The sequence below is a fragment of the Cyphomyrmex costatus genome, unplaced genomic scaffold (genome assembly GCF_001594065.2).
Source record: "Cyphomyrmex costatus isolate MS0001 unplaced genomic scaffold, Ccosl1.0 scaffold270, whole genome shotgun sequence".
NCBI lineage: Eukaryota > Metazoa > Arthropoda > Insecta > Hymenoptera > Formicidae > Cyphomyrmex > Cyphomyrmex costatus.
This window is the reverse complement of record NW_017276800.1, coordinates 269,958-286,767: the sequence shown is the minus strand read 5'-3', so window position 1 is coordinate 286,767 and position 16,810 is coordinate 269,958. Positions and strand designations below refer to the sequence as shown.

Below are 16,810 nucleotides of genomic sequence, written 5' to 3'. Positions count from 1 at the left end.
AAACATATATTTAAAAGTAAAACAAATGTGATATGTATAATATTGAACGATACGACATACGACCATCAAGCGGTGGTGTCATCTGTCGTACTCACGTGTACTACCATTCCCGCGCCGCATAATTACGATCCGATGCGATAGATAGTAGCCACTGGTAGCCACTCCGTACATTCATCGCCGCCATCTCCGCGACTTTCGATAACAACGAGCGGAGTATTTTGGAATTCAGAGGCTTCTCGCCTTCTGTGAATACAAATTGAAGATCATCTCGCGAGAAATGGCTTACAACTTCCCCGGAGTACCAGCAACCGCTATGCCACCCATGGGTGAGCGATAACCGATTCCTTTAATTATTACTTCATTTGCGTTCCTTCAAATCCATTCCATCCAAATCTGTGTATGTCACCGTTTGTTTTACTGATATACAATTTATAGGCATGGGACCGATAGGTCCGCTAGGTCCAATAGCAGGACCACAGAGCTTTATGGAACTAGCGGGTCAAGGTTTTCCACCGCTGCCACCACCGCCCATACCATTACCTGGCATGAACGACTCACCTTTGGAATTTAGTACGAATAAGAATCAGCCTCCAATAGTGCGAGAAACATCGGATGATAGCAACGATAGAAGAAGCGATAAGAATGACAGAAGAGATCGGGAGAACAGAGATAGTCGCGAAGCACGAGACAACAACCGAAGGTAATATTTTATTTTTGTTTGTTTTGTCAAACTATATGGGAAAAATGACAAATTGCATGAATAATAATTACAGTCTCATATAATTTATCTGCTTAGAATTTAGTTATAGCTTGTGTGTATTATGTTGCAAAAGGTCAAGGGGAGAACGCAGCGATAGACGCGACAGAGAACGTGACAGAAGGGAAGAGAGAAGCGACCGAGATCGTAGAGACGATCGAAGAACCGAAGAAAGAAATAACCCAAATTCTTCAAAGAATAATAGCAATCATGCAAACAATTCTAACAACATCAACAACAATGAAGTTTTATCGTCGACAAATACAAACAATACACCGAGCATAGGCACACAGATGGAACCTGCCACAGGTGTTTGGGGAATGGGAGTGGGTTATCCCATGATGGGTATGGGTCCCATGGGACCAATGGCACCCATGATGGGCGAGATGACACTTGGTCCACATATGAGTCACACACATGGTTATAATCCAATGGGTATGGGTATGATGTCACATGATGGTAGTATGATAGGCGCTCAGATATTGGGCGCTGAACAGATTATGACAGATGCAGCACAGATAATGACCGCAAGCTTACCACCGCCACCAATGACGCCTCAGGGTACCAAAGAAATCATACATTGTAAAAGTTGTGTATTATTTCCACCAAATCCGAACGCTCCACCGCCTACCACGCGAGAGAGACCACCAGGATGTAGAACAATTTTTGTGGGAGGTAAGCATTGCACATTGAATTGATGATCAATATTCAAAAATATTTACGTAATCATACTATCTACACAGGGTTGCCGGAAAACATTACCGAAGCTATAATACAGGAAATATTTGAACGATGTGGAGAGATAACTACTTTGCGTCTTTCTAAGAAGAATTTTTGTCATATACGCTTTGTCTTGGAAGCTAGTGTTGATGCAGCAATTTATTTATCAGGTTATAGAGTAAGAATAGGATCGAGTGGGGAACCTGCAAATACCGGTAGACTTCATGTAGATTTTGCTCAGGTTTGTTACTTACTGCAAATTGTTTATCTAAAAATGTATGATTATATAATCCAATTCTACTTATATACGTGCGTGCGTGTCTAATCATTAATAATGATTTTAGGCTAGAGACGACCAATTTGAATGGGAATGCAGACAACGACAATTACAAAGAGAGCAACGTCATAGAGAAAGAGTTGAAAAGGAAAGACAAAGACCACCGTCGAGTCCGCCTCCAGTAGTACACTATACGGATCACGAGGCATCGAATATCTGTGAAAAAATTAAGCAAGATGATACGTTTATGAAAGCGGTACAAGTAAGTAGTCATTTTAATAAATATTCTAATACAAACTTCAGTTTCCAGTTTGTAATTATGTCAGGTGACGTCTCTGTATTTCTATGACCCAAACGTGTTGTAGATTGTTGTAACGTGGTTAGAACGAGGAGACTGCATCAAACGTAACGCCAACATCTTCTACTCTATGATACAATCAACGAACTCTCACGTGCGACGACTCCTAACCGAAAAAGCTGCTTATGAGGAAGAGTTGCAAAAAGCCAAAGAATTAATGAAAGGAAGAATGCAAGGACTTCTCATACAATGTACGTTTATACGCTTTCTTATTTTTCTATCTTTATGATAGCTCCGTATTATCGTACATATTTCGTGTGCGCTAAATCCGCATTGGCTGGTAAGTTCAGTCTGGCAAGAGGTCAACAACCAATAGAAGGAAATCTTTATTTGGATATAGTAAATGCAACAAAAATATCGTGATTATATTGTTCGTAATCTCAAAGTAACATTAGCGGTATTCGTTGCATTCTTCACACTGTGTGTATGATGAATCCTTATACCACTTATTGAGTTCCGATAAAAAGCAGAGATTTTTCTTAAACCAGTTACGAAGGTACGTTACATCGTTACGTGACAATTAAGAAAAATGATTCATGACATTAAGGTACAACAACCAATTATAATCAGGTACAAAGTCAAATCGAATATTAAGCTTGTCGATCTTAACATATGATATTCTGAAAACCGGCTTTCGCATATCAAGTGATACGCTTGATGTAAAACCTATTCTTAATACCTACGACGAAGTACTTCTCTGTCTCGTCACTACTTTTAGCAATCTCTCAAGTGTATCAAGGCAAATTCGTCTATAAATTCTCTTTGTGGTCAATGCACAATTGGAGGCAACTGGGTAGAAAGGATCAGAGATAGTAGGCGAGGATAAGGTGGGTGAAAAAATCCTATCTTCTCGGACTTAGGATCCAACAAAACCAACGAACGAAGGCGATTTGTCGCAAATTCTATCTCATAGAGTCATAGTGTACTTGAAAGTTGCATGCTTGGCAATGCTAAGGAATAAGGGTGATGGGCTGGGCATCCATTGTTGAAAGATTATTTTGAACTGCAGATTGAAACTTTTACACATATATCGCTTTATCAAATATTCACATATATATAATGTATTATATGAATGTTTATTAATAACGCGCGAGTTAATATTCGTTGTTCAAAATAGTCCTTAACATGGGAAGTCCGCAAATTGCAAGTCTTCGGAATTACATTATCCGCAGTATGGTGGAAAGGTGAACAATGAGAGCGGAATGTTTGGTGAAACCAACTTTACGTTAGATTAGATGCGCCCCAACGCTCGGCACAATCTCCGTGAGACTCCGTGAGATTCTGTAGCTGTACATATGTACGAAAAACACGCTCCGATTATTAAAGGAGGGATCGTTCCCGTCGAGGAATATCATGATATAACTAAACGTTTAATATAACGAGCATACGTTATGAGTACTAAAAGCATAGACGAAACTACCGAGCTTAGAGTTTCAAGCAGAAGGTATACAACGGAGGATTTGTTGTGTTTTTTTGTATGCAACATGCGACCACATGTCATCAACAGTCAGTCAGATCGAACGAGTCTTTACTGCGGCCAGCCACAAGAAGGTCTGGGATCACTTCACTAAGGCGCAGAGGAAGAACATCGAAATGTGGAAGAAACAATCCTCGGTATGTATGTAACGCACTCTCACATGCTAGTGTCTTCTGTATATTTCCTCTTTCTCTTGCGTAATTTAAAATAATCTCAGAATCTTCTCTGTCGTAATATGCTCCTCTGCGCGTTTGCACGATATCTCCAAACACGTTCGTTTTGCAAATTGTATTTTTAAGATATCACAGGTAAGTGACAATTGAGAAAAGAATCGATTCGCCTGCTATTAAAAAAGAAATCGGTCAGACACACGCTTCTCTTCGTGCGTTATAATTTGATACTTTATCGTGGAATGCCGTGACAGTATAGCAGATAAATCCCGTCGGCAACACGCACAACATTAAGAACAACATATGGAACAAAAGGTAATACGAGATTAGCACTTTCGGATCAAAAAGCAACTACAGACTATCCAGCATGGATTTGCCTTACTTTTTTCGAACAGCGTTTACTCGATATACAATACTTGTTATTTCTGTACTTCAGAGCTGCATCTGCTTCTTACGATCAGGTAAGCCCAAATCATTTTGAAAAGGCGAGCAAAGTCCTGAAACTCTTCTGTAATGAAAACTGAGACAAAATCGTATGCGGTATCGCGCCTAAACTCTGAATTACAGAAAAACTACTGTACGAAACTACATTTTAAGAATAATACATAGATAAGTGAAGTAGCTATATAATTAAAAACAACAATAAGAAAGAATATTGAATTACATTTGCTTGATTTTAGTAGCGGATTTTCTGGACGTTACTTTAAAAATAGAAGAAGGTTGTATCACATGTGACATCTACAAGAAACCAACCAATTCAGAAAGATACTTAAGTTATAAATCTAACTACCCTTTGGAACACCAAAGATGAGTAATAATCGGACAGCTGGATAGAATATTGTTCCTATCGCATCTAAAATTTTATTATAAGAACATTGAAGATATGATTAATATACTGTTAAAAAATGAATATCCCCTTTAGAGATAATATTTTCTACCACTAATAACAAAATAACTTTATGTAATAGAAACAATTTATATGAAAACATTACTTACAATCAGTAATTAAACAATAACATGTCAAAAAAATACTTCATAATTCCATATATAAATGAAATTTCTGAAAAATTTAAAACAATTGGAAAAAATATAACTTGAACCAAATCTATGAATTTAAATCAATATATAAAATTAGGTAAAGACAAATTAGAAAAAATGGAACAATATGTACAACGTCGTTATATTATATACTATAATAAGCTGTTTCGATTGCGATTCCTCTTACGTGGAACAAACGGAAAGGAAATTATATAGACACCAGAATATAAAATATATATTATATATATATATATATATACACATTATAACTTCAAAACTCTTTTTTGTTAATCTACGTACCGACAATTTAATATTTTGATCACTGACTCTACTGTTGTAACGAACTGCGAAATTTCAACAATCAAATAATTTTTAATATAACGAGAATTTTCTTTTATTATGATACATTAAAGATAGCCTAATCGAGGTTGAAATGTTTATATATTAATATTACATTAAATTAATAAATCAGCGGATAATAATATTATCCGCTACTAAAATCATGTGAATGTGGTTCAATATTTATTGTTGTTTTTACATTTTAAGAAATTAATATTGTACATTAATAAAAAAAAACAAGAACTGTCTACGTTTAGAGACGTATTTAAATACTATTGTTTGAACGGCAGATAAGAAATTACATACTTTGCATGCATTTGTGTGAAAAAACAACAGTTATGATTTAGAGTACTTTATAATTTTCGTTATTCATAACAGGAAATAAAAGCCGTACAACTGGAAGACAGTCTAATTGAAGGCGAAGGTGAAATGGATGTATCGGACTCAGAGGAGGAACCTCAACGTAAGAAAACACGCAATCAATTGGACGGTAATCAAGAAGATGTCGAGAGGCTACAGAGTCTCAAAGAAGAGAACGACAGTCTGAGATGCCAGTTGGAAGCGTATAAGAATGAAGTGTGTATTATTGTGAATCGATTTGGTGACACCGGGGAATTTTCCGAAAAGTTTCTAATTATAAATCTTTATAGGTGGATCTTTTGAAATCGGAAACAAAAGTCGAGATGGAAGGAAAGGAGAAGCAAATGAAGATGTTACAGCAAACGCTGAAAGGTATGCAAGAGCAATTGATGCAGTCGCATAAACAGCAAGTACAGGACGATCAGAAGATCAAAGACTTGACTGTCAAGCTAAATGCTACAAAGAAGGAAGAGCCCAGAGAAAGTGAGATTATCACACTTGACAAAGACGACGATATTAGTGAGGAGCCACGCACACCGAAGCAACACATTCTCGCCTCCAATCTCGTGCAAGTCACCCAAAAGGATGCTAAACTTATTGGTAACATCAATTTCAGAAATAATTGGAAAATGATTTCTTTAAAATGTCAGTCGTAACTTTGCTAATATATTACAAACGTTACAGGACTTATAGCGACATTTCTGCATATCCATCCGTTTGGTGCGAGCGTGGATTATTTATGGTCCTATCTGCAGAAAATGGAGCCCGGCATTAAACCAAGTGAAGTTGAAATTTTAATGCAACGTTTTCCACAAGTCTTCAAACAAGAATTGTTCGGTATTGGTGCAAATATGGAGAGACGTTGGCAATTTTCAGGTTTTAACGTTTATCGCAATCATTGAATCTAGACGATTGAATGTAAAAATACTGTGAAAGTAACATTTGTCTTATTGTTCCTCTCTGTCTCTTTCGTTATTTCGCGAGTGCAATTGAAATCTCCATGACAAACGTACGAAAACAATGAAAAATTCGACGTCGTGGTGAATTAATAAAATATCTTTACCGATTCTTAATTTTAACGATATAAACAAGTATCTCTTAATTTCTTTTAGAAATATATAAAAGTAACTTGTGAATAACATTTAACAATTTATTTTTATTTAAGGAGATCCTAAAGTGAAACTTGAGCTCCGACGAAATCTATGTTTACCGAAAAAATACGATACATAGATACATCTTTATTACTTTATATTACCACACACATACACACACACCAATATCTCACACACACACACACACACATAAATTTTTGTAGAACAATAGCGTTTTAATTAGACGTCTTAATCTAATTCTAAGAATTTCACGTTATTTGTTCATGTAAACTACTAATTTGTGGACCACAACTTCGTAAGTACAGATTGCAAAGCTTTATCAAGCAAATACGACATTGATAGCTCTGACGTCATATTAGAGTAAGAAATGGTAAAGATCTTAATTTAAATTATTTTTTCGTTCTTGGCATAAATTCTATCTTACAGACACGTATTAATGCATATACTTTAATCCTGGAAAAGAATTTTTTAATTTGTAAAGGAGGAAAAAAGTAATTGTTATACAAAAAGTATTACGTTTAGTCGATAATACAAAATTAAAACAACAATTAGAAAAGAGAATATGACGCATAACGTGATAGACAAATTTATTACATAATTGCAAGTTTAATTAAATTGTAGAGAATATCTGAAGAGAGATTTCTTCATTAGTTATCAATTGATGTATTGATAATATACAAGCATTTATATATCTAACGGGGAACTTTATAGAAATAAATTCTATATAAGAAAAAAAAATTAATTTTCCCGGACGGATTCTGTTTTCGTATTAACAGAGCGATAGAGATGGTTGTCTTCAAATAAAGCAGAGAAAATAGTTTTGGCTGCCTTGCATTATCAAACCGAATAGCGCATGACTGACAAGTTAAAGCCCGTTATACATGTACAACGAGTTTGTCCGCGATATCGATTGGCTAATAAATACTAAGGGCAGTATTCATAATCCGTTTTTATTTTAAGATTGTCTTAAGATGCTAATATGACTTTCTGATTTCTGGTTCATGACATCTTAAGATTGTACATACTTACATCTTAAATATATTATAAAAATCGACTATGAGTACTGGCTTAAATTTTTAAGGTATCTTTCACTATAAATGCTTTGATGCATTTAACCGACCAATCAAAGAATGCTTCAAAGCATTTGTAGCGTTTCGTTGATCGTGCTTCTAGAATAACGTATATAATGTAGAATGGCCAACCCTTTGCTTTGGAAATAGGAACAATTCTCCCGTTTGAAAATGGAACCATCCGGACGATCTCCTTTCTTTTGTGATCAAAGTTTATCTCTAGGGGATTCCCTGTATCGTACTTGAGACGGTATAAATGCTGCAGTCAATACAAACTTCACTTCATTTTATTCTTTAAAACCGCCGTGATCGTGCTGAAAGTATCTCTTGGATCCTTGATTAGTTACATAGATTTTATTGAAGACTCCAATATTCTCAATCTGTTTTATTTAGTAAGGCTTTATCTTACTAAAAGCTTTATCTTACTAAAAAGTGAGTATTTCATCTTATTAATATCAATTTATTAATTGATTTTACTCCTAGTATACTTTTTAAAAAATTAATGATTTTTTATGATTAGAATCAGTTGAAGGATAGCAGCAATTCTATATAAAATTACAACAGTGCGTAAAATAATAGTTTATTAAAAGTTTATTAAAAAAGAAAACCATTTATTATTAATATATTCACATAGAAATTTATTCAAGTGTCTGTAATCTAAAGAAAAGACGTATGGGTGCTGTTATACTTCGTATATTGATATCTACTGAAAATATTAAGGCTGTATGTGTGTTTAATATAATTTAATTTTAAGACATTAAATTGAAACTTATAACGGCTTTTTTGAATAAATAAATTATTATTTAAAAAAAAAGAGCATGCGTACAACCGACATCAGATATTATTGCAAAATTATTCTATTATATTAAAATGATTAATTTAAATACATACGTTTCGATCTTTTTTTATCAGATCATTTTCAGTGTTTACAATAGTATAAATAAATATAGAGAACCTTTGAAAACGCAATAAAAATTCAAATCTTATAATAGTTAACAGTAATGATACAATTATCTTAAAAAATTGTCTGTTATATAATTCTACTGTCAAACTATTGATCGCAATTCGTCGTACATACATTTTGCAGTAATCATGGAATTTTTTAACGTTTTAAAAATTGTTCTTAAAATCTGCTTCACAACCAAATGCCAGCCACTTTAAACATTTGCATTGCAGTGACTTTTTGAAGTGACATACTGAGAAAATGAGTTAAATCACAAGTTTTTTATAAGTTCTGTTTTTTTTTACTATTCTTGGACGACTTTGATAAAAATAAAAAATTTTTGTTGTTTTTTAACAAACCATAGAAATGTTGAATTAATTCAACATTTTATTAATGTAATCTTTCAGAAAATAAATTCTCAATTTAACTTTACACTGGTTTTCATAATTTTCATACAACTTTTAATATAAATTTTTTAACAATTTTTTATACAATTTTAAATAACCTAACAGCATTATCGAATTGTGTCCTTATGAAATTAAAAAAGATGGAATGTAACGTATGGATTGACGTTAACGCTTCTATTTTTAATTATTTTAAATTGAAATTTATAACAGTTTGTTTAATAAATCAATAATTTCTAGAGAAAGGAGTATAAAATCCGCAATAATATCTAATGTTGATTTTATGCTCCTTTCTTTGCTAATTAAAAAAATTAATTTTCGTTTTATTTTTATGTAAATTAAAAATATTTAATTTGATTCTCCTCCCTCTATCATGATGTATAACTTAAGTCATCTATTTTAACAATTGTAGTACAGTGTGTAGTGTCCAATTCGCGATTGAAGAATCTATATATCTATATAAAATAACACGATAGATGTGTACATACATATACATAGTTTATTTCTGAAAAGATGTAAAAAAATATTTAAAATTTTTTTTTAAATAAAATGATGTGAAATATTGATAAATTTCTTGCAAATTCTTATCTTTTAATCAATTTATTTAATGTTATATTCCATTTTTTCTTTTTCTTTATTATTCTTTAATCAAGTACGATGGACGATTAGGACATATCGAATTTAATTAAATATTTATGTTATCATGTATTTTATTACAAAAATCGTATTTATATTCTAGATGGATTCAAAGGCTAGGGACAATCGCACTAATCAGTGCAATCCTAACCATAAACCAACAGGGCCTGGTCACAAAGCTGGGTATCAAGGATCGGGTACCAAAGCAGATCTTGATAACCATTCTCAACAATTAGATCCGAAAAATCCAAAATATGGAAAATAATATGTATTCATGTCTTACAGAATTGGCGTTGTATTTATAATGTATACGCCCGAATAATATAAATGACATGACATCTTAATATTATAAAATGTCTTGTATATTTTTTGTTACCTTTACGTATTCTGAGATGTTCCCCTTCAATATTCCTGTCCAATTTAACAAGAAGACGAAAAATCCATGTCTAAAGATATATATTAATTTAAATTACAGACAGTTATATTAAACAGCTATTTATCGCTAATATCATGTAATTAATAAATGAAGGTTTTTTTAAATTTAAATCATAAAAACAATTAGTCTTCTTGAGTTTAATCCTTCGATATATATTATTATTATTTTACATATATTGAAGATGAAATACTTATTTCATTGTTACATATAAATGATAGAGCAAGTAAAATAAGAAAAACTGCTACATCTCGATTTATCTATTGGGTTGTTGAATCCAATATCCCCAAGTAGCGAAATATTCGTTATTCTTTTCTTGCGTTGGACCACGAAACACCTTTATTTTGACCCGTTGAACATCATCTGCAAACAATCAGCAACTGCACAGTTTTTTTATGGCATTTACGAATACCGCGATATTATCTTACATACACACATTTTCCTTTTCTGTAATCCAAATGAAGATTACGAGAGCAAGGTATAAATTTAAATGTTTCCTTAAATAATTATTAATGATATCGTCTGCAGTATTACCTTTTTTCAAAGTTGAATAACGCATTGCGCTGTTTGACTCATCGCAACTTATCATCATAAATATCGCTATATCGAGCAGACAGAATACAAAAAGAGTGCACTGCAAATATTAATTCTTTGATTATTTAATTGAATATTTTTGTTGCATAATATTGCACAACAAAGTTTAGCTGAATAAAACGCAAATCTATAAATATTTCACTATAGATTACAGTCTGACTCACCGTTAATCTCATCGCGATTGTGAATATAATAAATTTCTAGATGAAAGACGGGAATTTTATATGCTACAGTGTCCGCATCTAGAGCATGACCGATCCTGATTTTCCATCTCGCGGTTTGAGGGACCGTTTCTTTAGAAAGAAAGCTGTATTGTCCTGCAAAGGTGAAGGTGATACGTCACAAAGACGATTATAAGAACACAACGTTACATCTTTTTTTTTTTATAGGCTTTTCACCTGGGCGATTTGTTCGTAACACTGAGTGAATTCGTCGTCACGTTGTAAAGACATGTTTAATAGACATAGATATTTCCAAACACTCGCGTTACGATTGTCGATCTGATTCGCTTCCGATAAAGCCGCCTCGGCTTCCGTGAATCGCTGCAGCTGAGACAATTTTCATATATAAAAGCGATTTTTACGTATAAAAGATTAATTAATGGCACAGAAGTTTTTGTTAAAAATTTTTCTTTTTTATTAACTTGATTGATTCACCTCAAAAAAGGCGATTCCTGCGCCAAGCCACGTTTCCACCGTAGGTGAAGTTCTGCTTGCGGTGAGAAATACTTTTAACCCACGCTCGTAATCACCGACATTTTCGTAATACAGTCCCATTCTAGCATTGTAATGCTGTTATAAATAAATTGACTCTACTTTTTTTCCTCTCAATCGTCTCGCGCAATATCTAAACAAATGATTTTACCTTGTTTGCACGAGATGCAAATCATCTGGCCTGTCGAATACTGCATTGGCGAACTCGTAGTAATGAATGGCATCTGTGAAATTACCTTCTTGAAAATGACAGTGTCCCATTAAACTACCTATAGAATAATCCTGAACAGAAACATATATTTGAGATTTAAATATGATACAGACGAATTAATTTTATACGATGTTCCTATGATAATTAAATCAGTTAGATACATATTAAATTATATTAATTAATTATTTAGTAATTAGTTATTAATTATTATGGAATTAATTATATATAATTATAATTATATTTAATAATAAGATTATTTAAAATTAATTTCTTTATTAATTTAAAATTATTTATATTTGACTTTTATTTAAGTAATTAATTTATATTCCGTATAGTTTGTAATTGTACAAAACCAATTGTAGTAGTCAACGAATTGAAATATCTAAGAATGATGTGCAAATGCAAACGAACCAGTCCATAAATACTTTCAGCTTCTCTTAAGTGTGATAAAGCTTCTTCGTATTGCTGCGATAAGTAATATCGCACGGCTAAATAATATAGAACATGGGTGGATCTATCTGTTCGAGACATTTCTTTTTCCAACGCTAAGCCAGCAAACTATGCAAATACAAATCGTGACAGTATAATTTGCACGTTTTTACGTAAGAGATGTATTTTAAATACAGGCATATTACTTCGCAAAAATGCAGTTTCAGTAGAAGTGTAGCTGTTATCATAAACACGTTATCCTGTGGACAGTGAATCATTGTCCAAGCAAGAGGATCTTCGCTCGAAGTCCCCGTCTCTTTATCGCCATTCCTCATACATCCTTCCGCTATTCGTAACGTAAGATCTATTCCTGTTTAAAAAAATATATATATTCCTTGTACATACACATTCTACTCTTATCTTTATCTATAATACACAAATATGATAAATTTATTATATCTAACCTGGGCGGTAATCTGTGCGAATGTAAAAAAGATGTAAGATAATCCATCCTTCAACAAATCGCGGATAAAAATCAGTAACAGTTCTCAGAAAGATTTCCGCTTCTCTATAACTCTGATTTTCCGCAAGGATCAATCCGTACATCAATAAACTGCAGAGAAAAACGTTTATTATATGAGATTATTTTTAGAATCTATCGCGGTTTCCTTCCTTCCTGAGTTCGCAACTATAGAATTATAAAAGTACACTTGCGTATTTTTACGTACGCAAATTTATCTCGTCTGTTCAAAAGAATCGCTTCACGGCAACACTCCCTTGCGCGCTCCACATCGCTAATTTTCAAGAGAAAAATCGCATATTTAGTCCACGCTTCAGCATCATTTTTATCTGCCGCGATTGCCTGTGAAAAAGATTATATGCGCAATAACACATTTTAATGTTTGATATTTTCTTAATACAGATGATTGAGTTATGTATATACAGCCTGATAATGTCGTCTTGCATCGTCTATATGACCTAATTCGTAAGCCTCTTCAGCATAAAAGAATAATCTTTTAGGTATTGCAGTGCTCGACGAATCGTCGTCTTCAAAGTGGCTTTCAACGATCTTGTTGATGGCCAGATGCATTTGTTCGACAAGATACGTGTATACGGATGTTACAAAATTCTGTACATAAAATCGTAGCTCATTAGAGCTTTTACTTATTTTCAATGGTGTCTAAATAAATTCGCCTGAATAATAATCTATATTTGAAAATTGCGTATGTTTTATACAATATATAATAATAATAATTTTAAATAATAAATATATTTTTAAACCTGACTGTCAATGGAGTGTACAGTATTCATGTTTGTCTTGAATTTTTGATCTAGTAACATAATCACTTTTAGCTTCAAAGTGCTGCGTATATTTAAGTACGTGCCAGTTTTGTATAGATATTGCGTGAAACAAGTCAGCTCGTCCTAAAAATTATTGTAACAAGCACACGAACGTGGAACGCAATAATTCCTCGTATCTTACTGTTGAAATTAAACTCACCTCTTCAGGAACGAAACAATACTTCGTTTTATCTACCTTTTCTGAATCAATTTTCTGATCATTTAATACGGATAACTGTTCTCGCTTTTTTTCATCACGAAAATCCTAGTACAAAACATATTTCGATATATTTCAATCAATTTATTAAATTATATTTTACGTAAGAATTTTATTTGATGATACCCTGTAGCTCTCCGTAAGAATATCCACTATTTTCCGAATACAAGTTGCGTATTGTTGTTCCGCTAGGTCGAGAGAATAAACGTAATGCGACTTAATTACTTTCGGCTTCATCATTTTCTCGATTCTAGTAAAATTAATTATTTCAGATAAATTTTGATATAATTTTAAAAATTAAACATGAGATGATACTTATTATTATGATTATGCGATTACATGTCTGAAAAATCATTTTCAAGTTTACAAGGGACAAGTGGATACAAAAGTTCGACCTCGATTATGACAAACACAGGCTCGCCAGTCTCCGAAATTAAAGGGGTACTTTGCATTATTTCAACATCCATCTGAATCGAATCCGAAATCCAATTTGAAGAAAACCTTTTTGATTAATGCTGATTTTTTAAAGTACATGTTGCATATGTACGGAATGTTTTAAGTACTAAATGAATTTTGCGTAAAATTCTTTAAAATATTGTATTATGACTATATATGTATATCATATCAACCTTTTTTGATTCCCGTTCATTTAAATTTTTATTCCAAGATTCTGTAGAAAAAATATCTTTTTCCAAGCCAGTCTTTTCAGTTATATTCGATGCATCATACGTATATAATTGCGCAACTACACGAGTACTTTTTACTACATTTATATATATATAAAGAAGAAAAATATTAATCTTTTTAATAACAATATGATTATTTATCATGTATTAAAATGAATTTGTTCGTGCTTACTTCCTGGAAAAACAAGCTCTGATAAATTGACGTAACATTGAAAAAGTTGACATTTATTCAATCCTTCTTCGTTTTGTTTATTGTTGATCTTTTCCGCACTCTTTTTACTTACCATAAATTGAAATGGCCAACATTTATACCTTCGAATATAATTATAATGATATTTAACATGAATTCTCCGATCTTTATACGAGATTTTAATAGACATATACTTGACAAGATGCTTCTTCATCATTTCTCTTCCCATATCACACAATATGCTGCGATTCACAAAGTTCCATTCGATTCTAGGCTCGTCCTGACACGCTTTTTTCTGTAAATTACGCATTATCCGCGCTTCATCGTGCAGTTAATTTATTAGATCAAATTGTAAAATGTCTCGCTCACCGGTAAATCAAGTTCCACATCGAGCATATTTTTTATATGTTTGTAATCGTAGTCGAGTTTCCACTTCGACAATCTGGCGCGACTCTGTAACTTTGATAAGCTTCGCCATCGTTTGGTTCTCTCTAGATCGCGGTATTTTATCCATTTACCATCTTCAAATATTATGTTTTTCGGAAACTGCGGTAAAGAACGCATATCGTAATTTATTTTTTTTTTAATGCAATTGTAATTAATTTTATATTTTGCATAAATATTTTTAATTTATCAAATTAACACAGAGAATTTATTTAAAATGATGTTAATTCGAATGTCTAACAGTTGTAAATTTTAATTGACTTATATATGATCAATTTACAGGTAAATGCAATTCTTTAGATTATATTTATTTGTTCCAACATTCTTAGAAGTCTCATATTATCTTTATAGACGTGATACGTGAATCAATTCTAAGAACTTTTCTGTTTGTTTTATTAACTGCTTTGCATTCAGTTCATTATTTTTATAAAACTATAATCTTTATTTCATTTATAAAATCTTTATTTATGTTATAACGAGAAATGCAAAGAACAATATATTATCATCAAAATATTATAATCAGTTCTTTTTAAATGTGATATACATATATATTATACAACAAAAGGAAAGAGAAAATGTTATCTTTTAAATAAAATAAATTGACACAAAAATTATAACTAAAATGTCTATTGTTTCGTTGATTAAATAATTATTAAAAATATTAAGATACCTCATTGTCAACATATATTATCGTGCCCGCTTTATAATCTGCATCTTCGGTAAATAAAATCGGTGGATTGTAGATACTTTCCACCGTAATACTCAGGAAATTAATTTCTGCTTGCGAAGGAAATATCTCTTCGCCATCGTATATTACTGTCGCGTTTAACAAAGGAAGATTTTGCCATGAGACCGCATTGCCATCAAACGAAAGATGTGGCGTTTGCACTATTAATCTTTCAACAAGCAATTTTTCACCTAGTGATCAAGGTTGTGAAGAATTATTTTAAGTGTAATATCTCGACTTTGCTTTCTCCATGTCGATAAATCATTACCTAGCAATATCGACATTAAATCAAAAGTGCAAAAACCAATTACGCTTGATGAAGTTGTTATTTGCTGTGGAACGATCGCTGTTACTTTCTGTTTGGATTCCGCAGTTGATTTGCCGGAATCAGACACATGTTGATTTTGGACATTATCTTTAGACGTTACCTTTACTGATAAAGCAATAATTTACCACATTGGAATAATTACTAACTTACTGCTGATATGATTGTGAATTATTTATTGATATGCATGCAAATGCGTTGTGATGTAAAAGAGATTCTTTACTTAAAATCGGCGTTGATACGATTAGATTCATGCTATTGCAGTCATTAACTATAAATAAAAGTTCGACTTCGTAGTTGACGTCGTAAATTTGCGGCGGTTCCTTGAAATCCGGATCGATAATGAGAGGAGTACTTTCTCCGAGCACTACGTCATTATGTATCACGATAAACGATATGCTAGTTTTTTCTTTCACCATCTGTCTTATAAACAAATTTTCTCATGATCATGCTGCCGTAGTTGAATACGAAAAAAAACTTACAATGTTTTCGATGGAATTTATAATTATTTTCATGCTTCTTTTAATCGGCTCCTTTTGAATTAAAGATTCTTCCATTTTTATATATGAAGGTATTTGTATATAATACTGAAAAATATATTTTTCTATAGAGCTTTGATATTGTGAGTTTAATAAAATAACCTTCATATATTTTAATAAAGACGATAGTCACGATTTATTTTCAATTGTTTATTGACGCTGACTTCGAGTGAGGAAATTGTTTTATCTTAAATAATGTAGGTAAAATACATTTTTTAAATCATGATGATATAGGAGTAGATATGAAAATTTTGTAAATAAAAAGATCAATATAGTATAACAATAGTAATTTTATTTATC

General features: G+C 32.3%; 2 protein-coding genes across 3 annotated transcripts; one reads left to right on the top strand and one right to left on the bottom strand.

Annotated features, from left to right (window-relative positions):
• Nucleotides 1-33: 33 nt before the first annotated feature.
• LOC108774695 (ecto-NOX disulfide-thiol exchanger 2) lies at nt 34-6,499 on the top strand. Of its 2 annotated transcripts, XM_018540854.1 has the most exons (11): nt 34-326; nt 436-700; nt 834-1,432; nt 1,501-1,718; nt 1,822-2,016; nt 2,120-2,303; nt 3,620-3,726; nt 3,889-3,897; nt 5,515-5,712; nt 5,787-6,096; nt 6,181-6,499. In XM_018540854.1, exons 1-11 carry the CDS (start codon nt 278-280, stop codon nt 6,396-6,398), a joined length of 2,352 nt encoding a protein of 783 aa, XP_018396356.1. In that variant the 5' UTR covers nt 34-277; the 3' UTR covers nt 6,399-6,499. The 2 variants fall into 2 exon arrangements, with proteins under 2 accessions (XP_018396356.1, XP_018396357.1); XM_018540855.1 differs by lacking the exon at nt 3,889-3,897.
• Nucleotides 6,500-10,350: 3,851 nt separating this feature from the next.
• On the bottom strand, nt 10,351-16,390 carry LOC108774647 (cilia- and flagella-associated protein 70). Its single transcript, XM_018540797.1, has 20 exons — nt 16,195-16,390; nt 15,915-16,079; nt 15,590-15,837; nt 14,845-15,021; nt 14,670-14,770; nt 14,458-14,597; nt 14,229-14,362; nt 13,939-14,066; nt 13,726-13,849; nt 13,323-13,466; nt 12,985-13,170; nt 12,756-12,903; nt 12,506-12,673; nt 12,248-12,411; nt 12,024-12,170; nt 11,553-11,683; nt 11,345-11,465; nt 11,087-11,236; nt 10,629-10,728; nt 10,351-10,457 (listed from the first exon to the last, which is right to left on the bottom strand). The coding sequence occupies exons 1-20, from the start codon at nt 16,388-16,390 to the stop codon at nt 10,351-10,353; spliced, it is 2,979 nt and encodes a 992-aa protein (XP_018396299.1).
• Nucleotides 16,391-16,810: the final 420 nt, after the last annotated feature.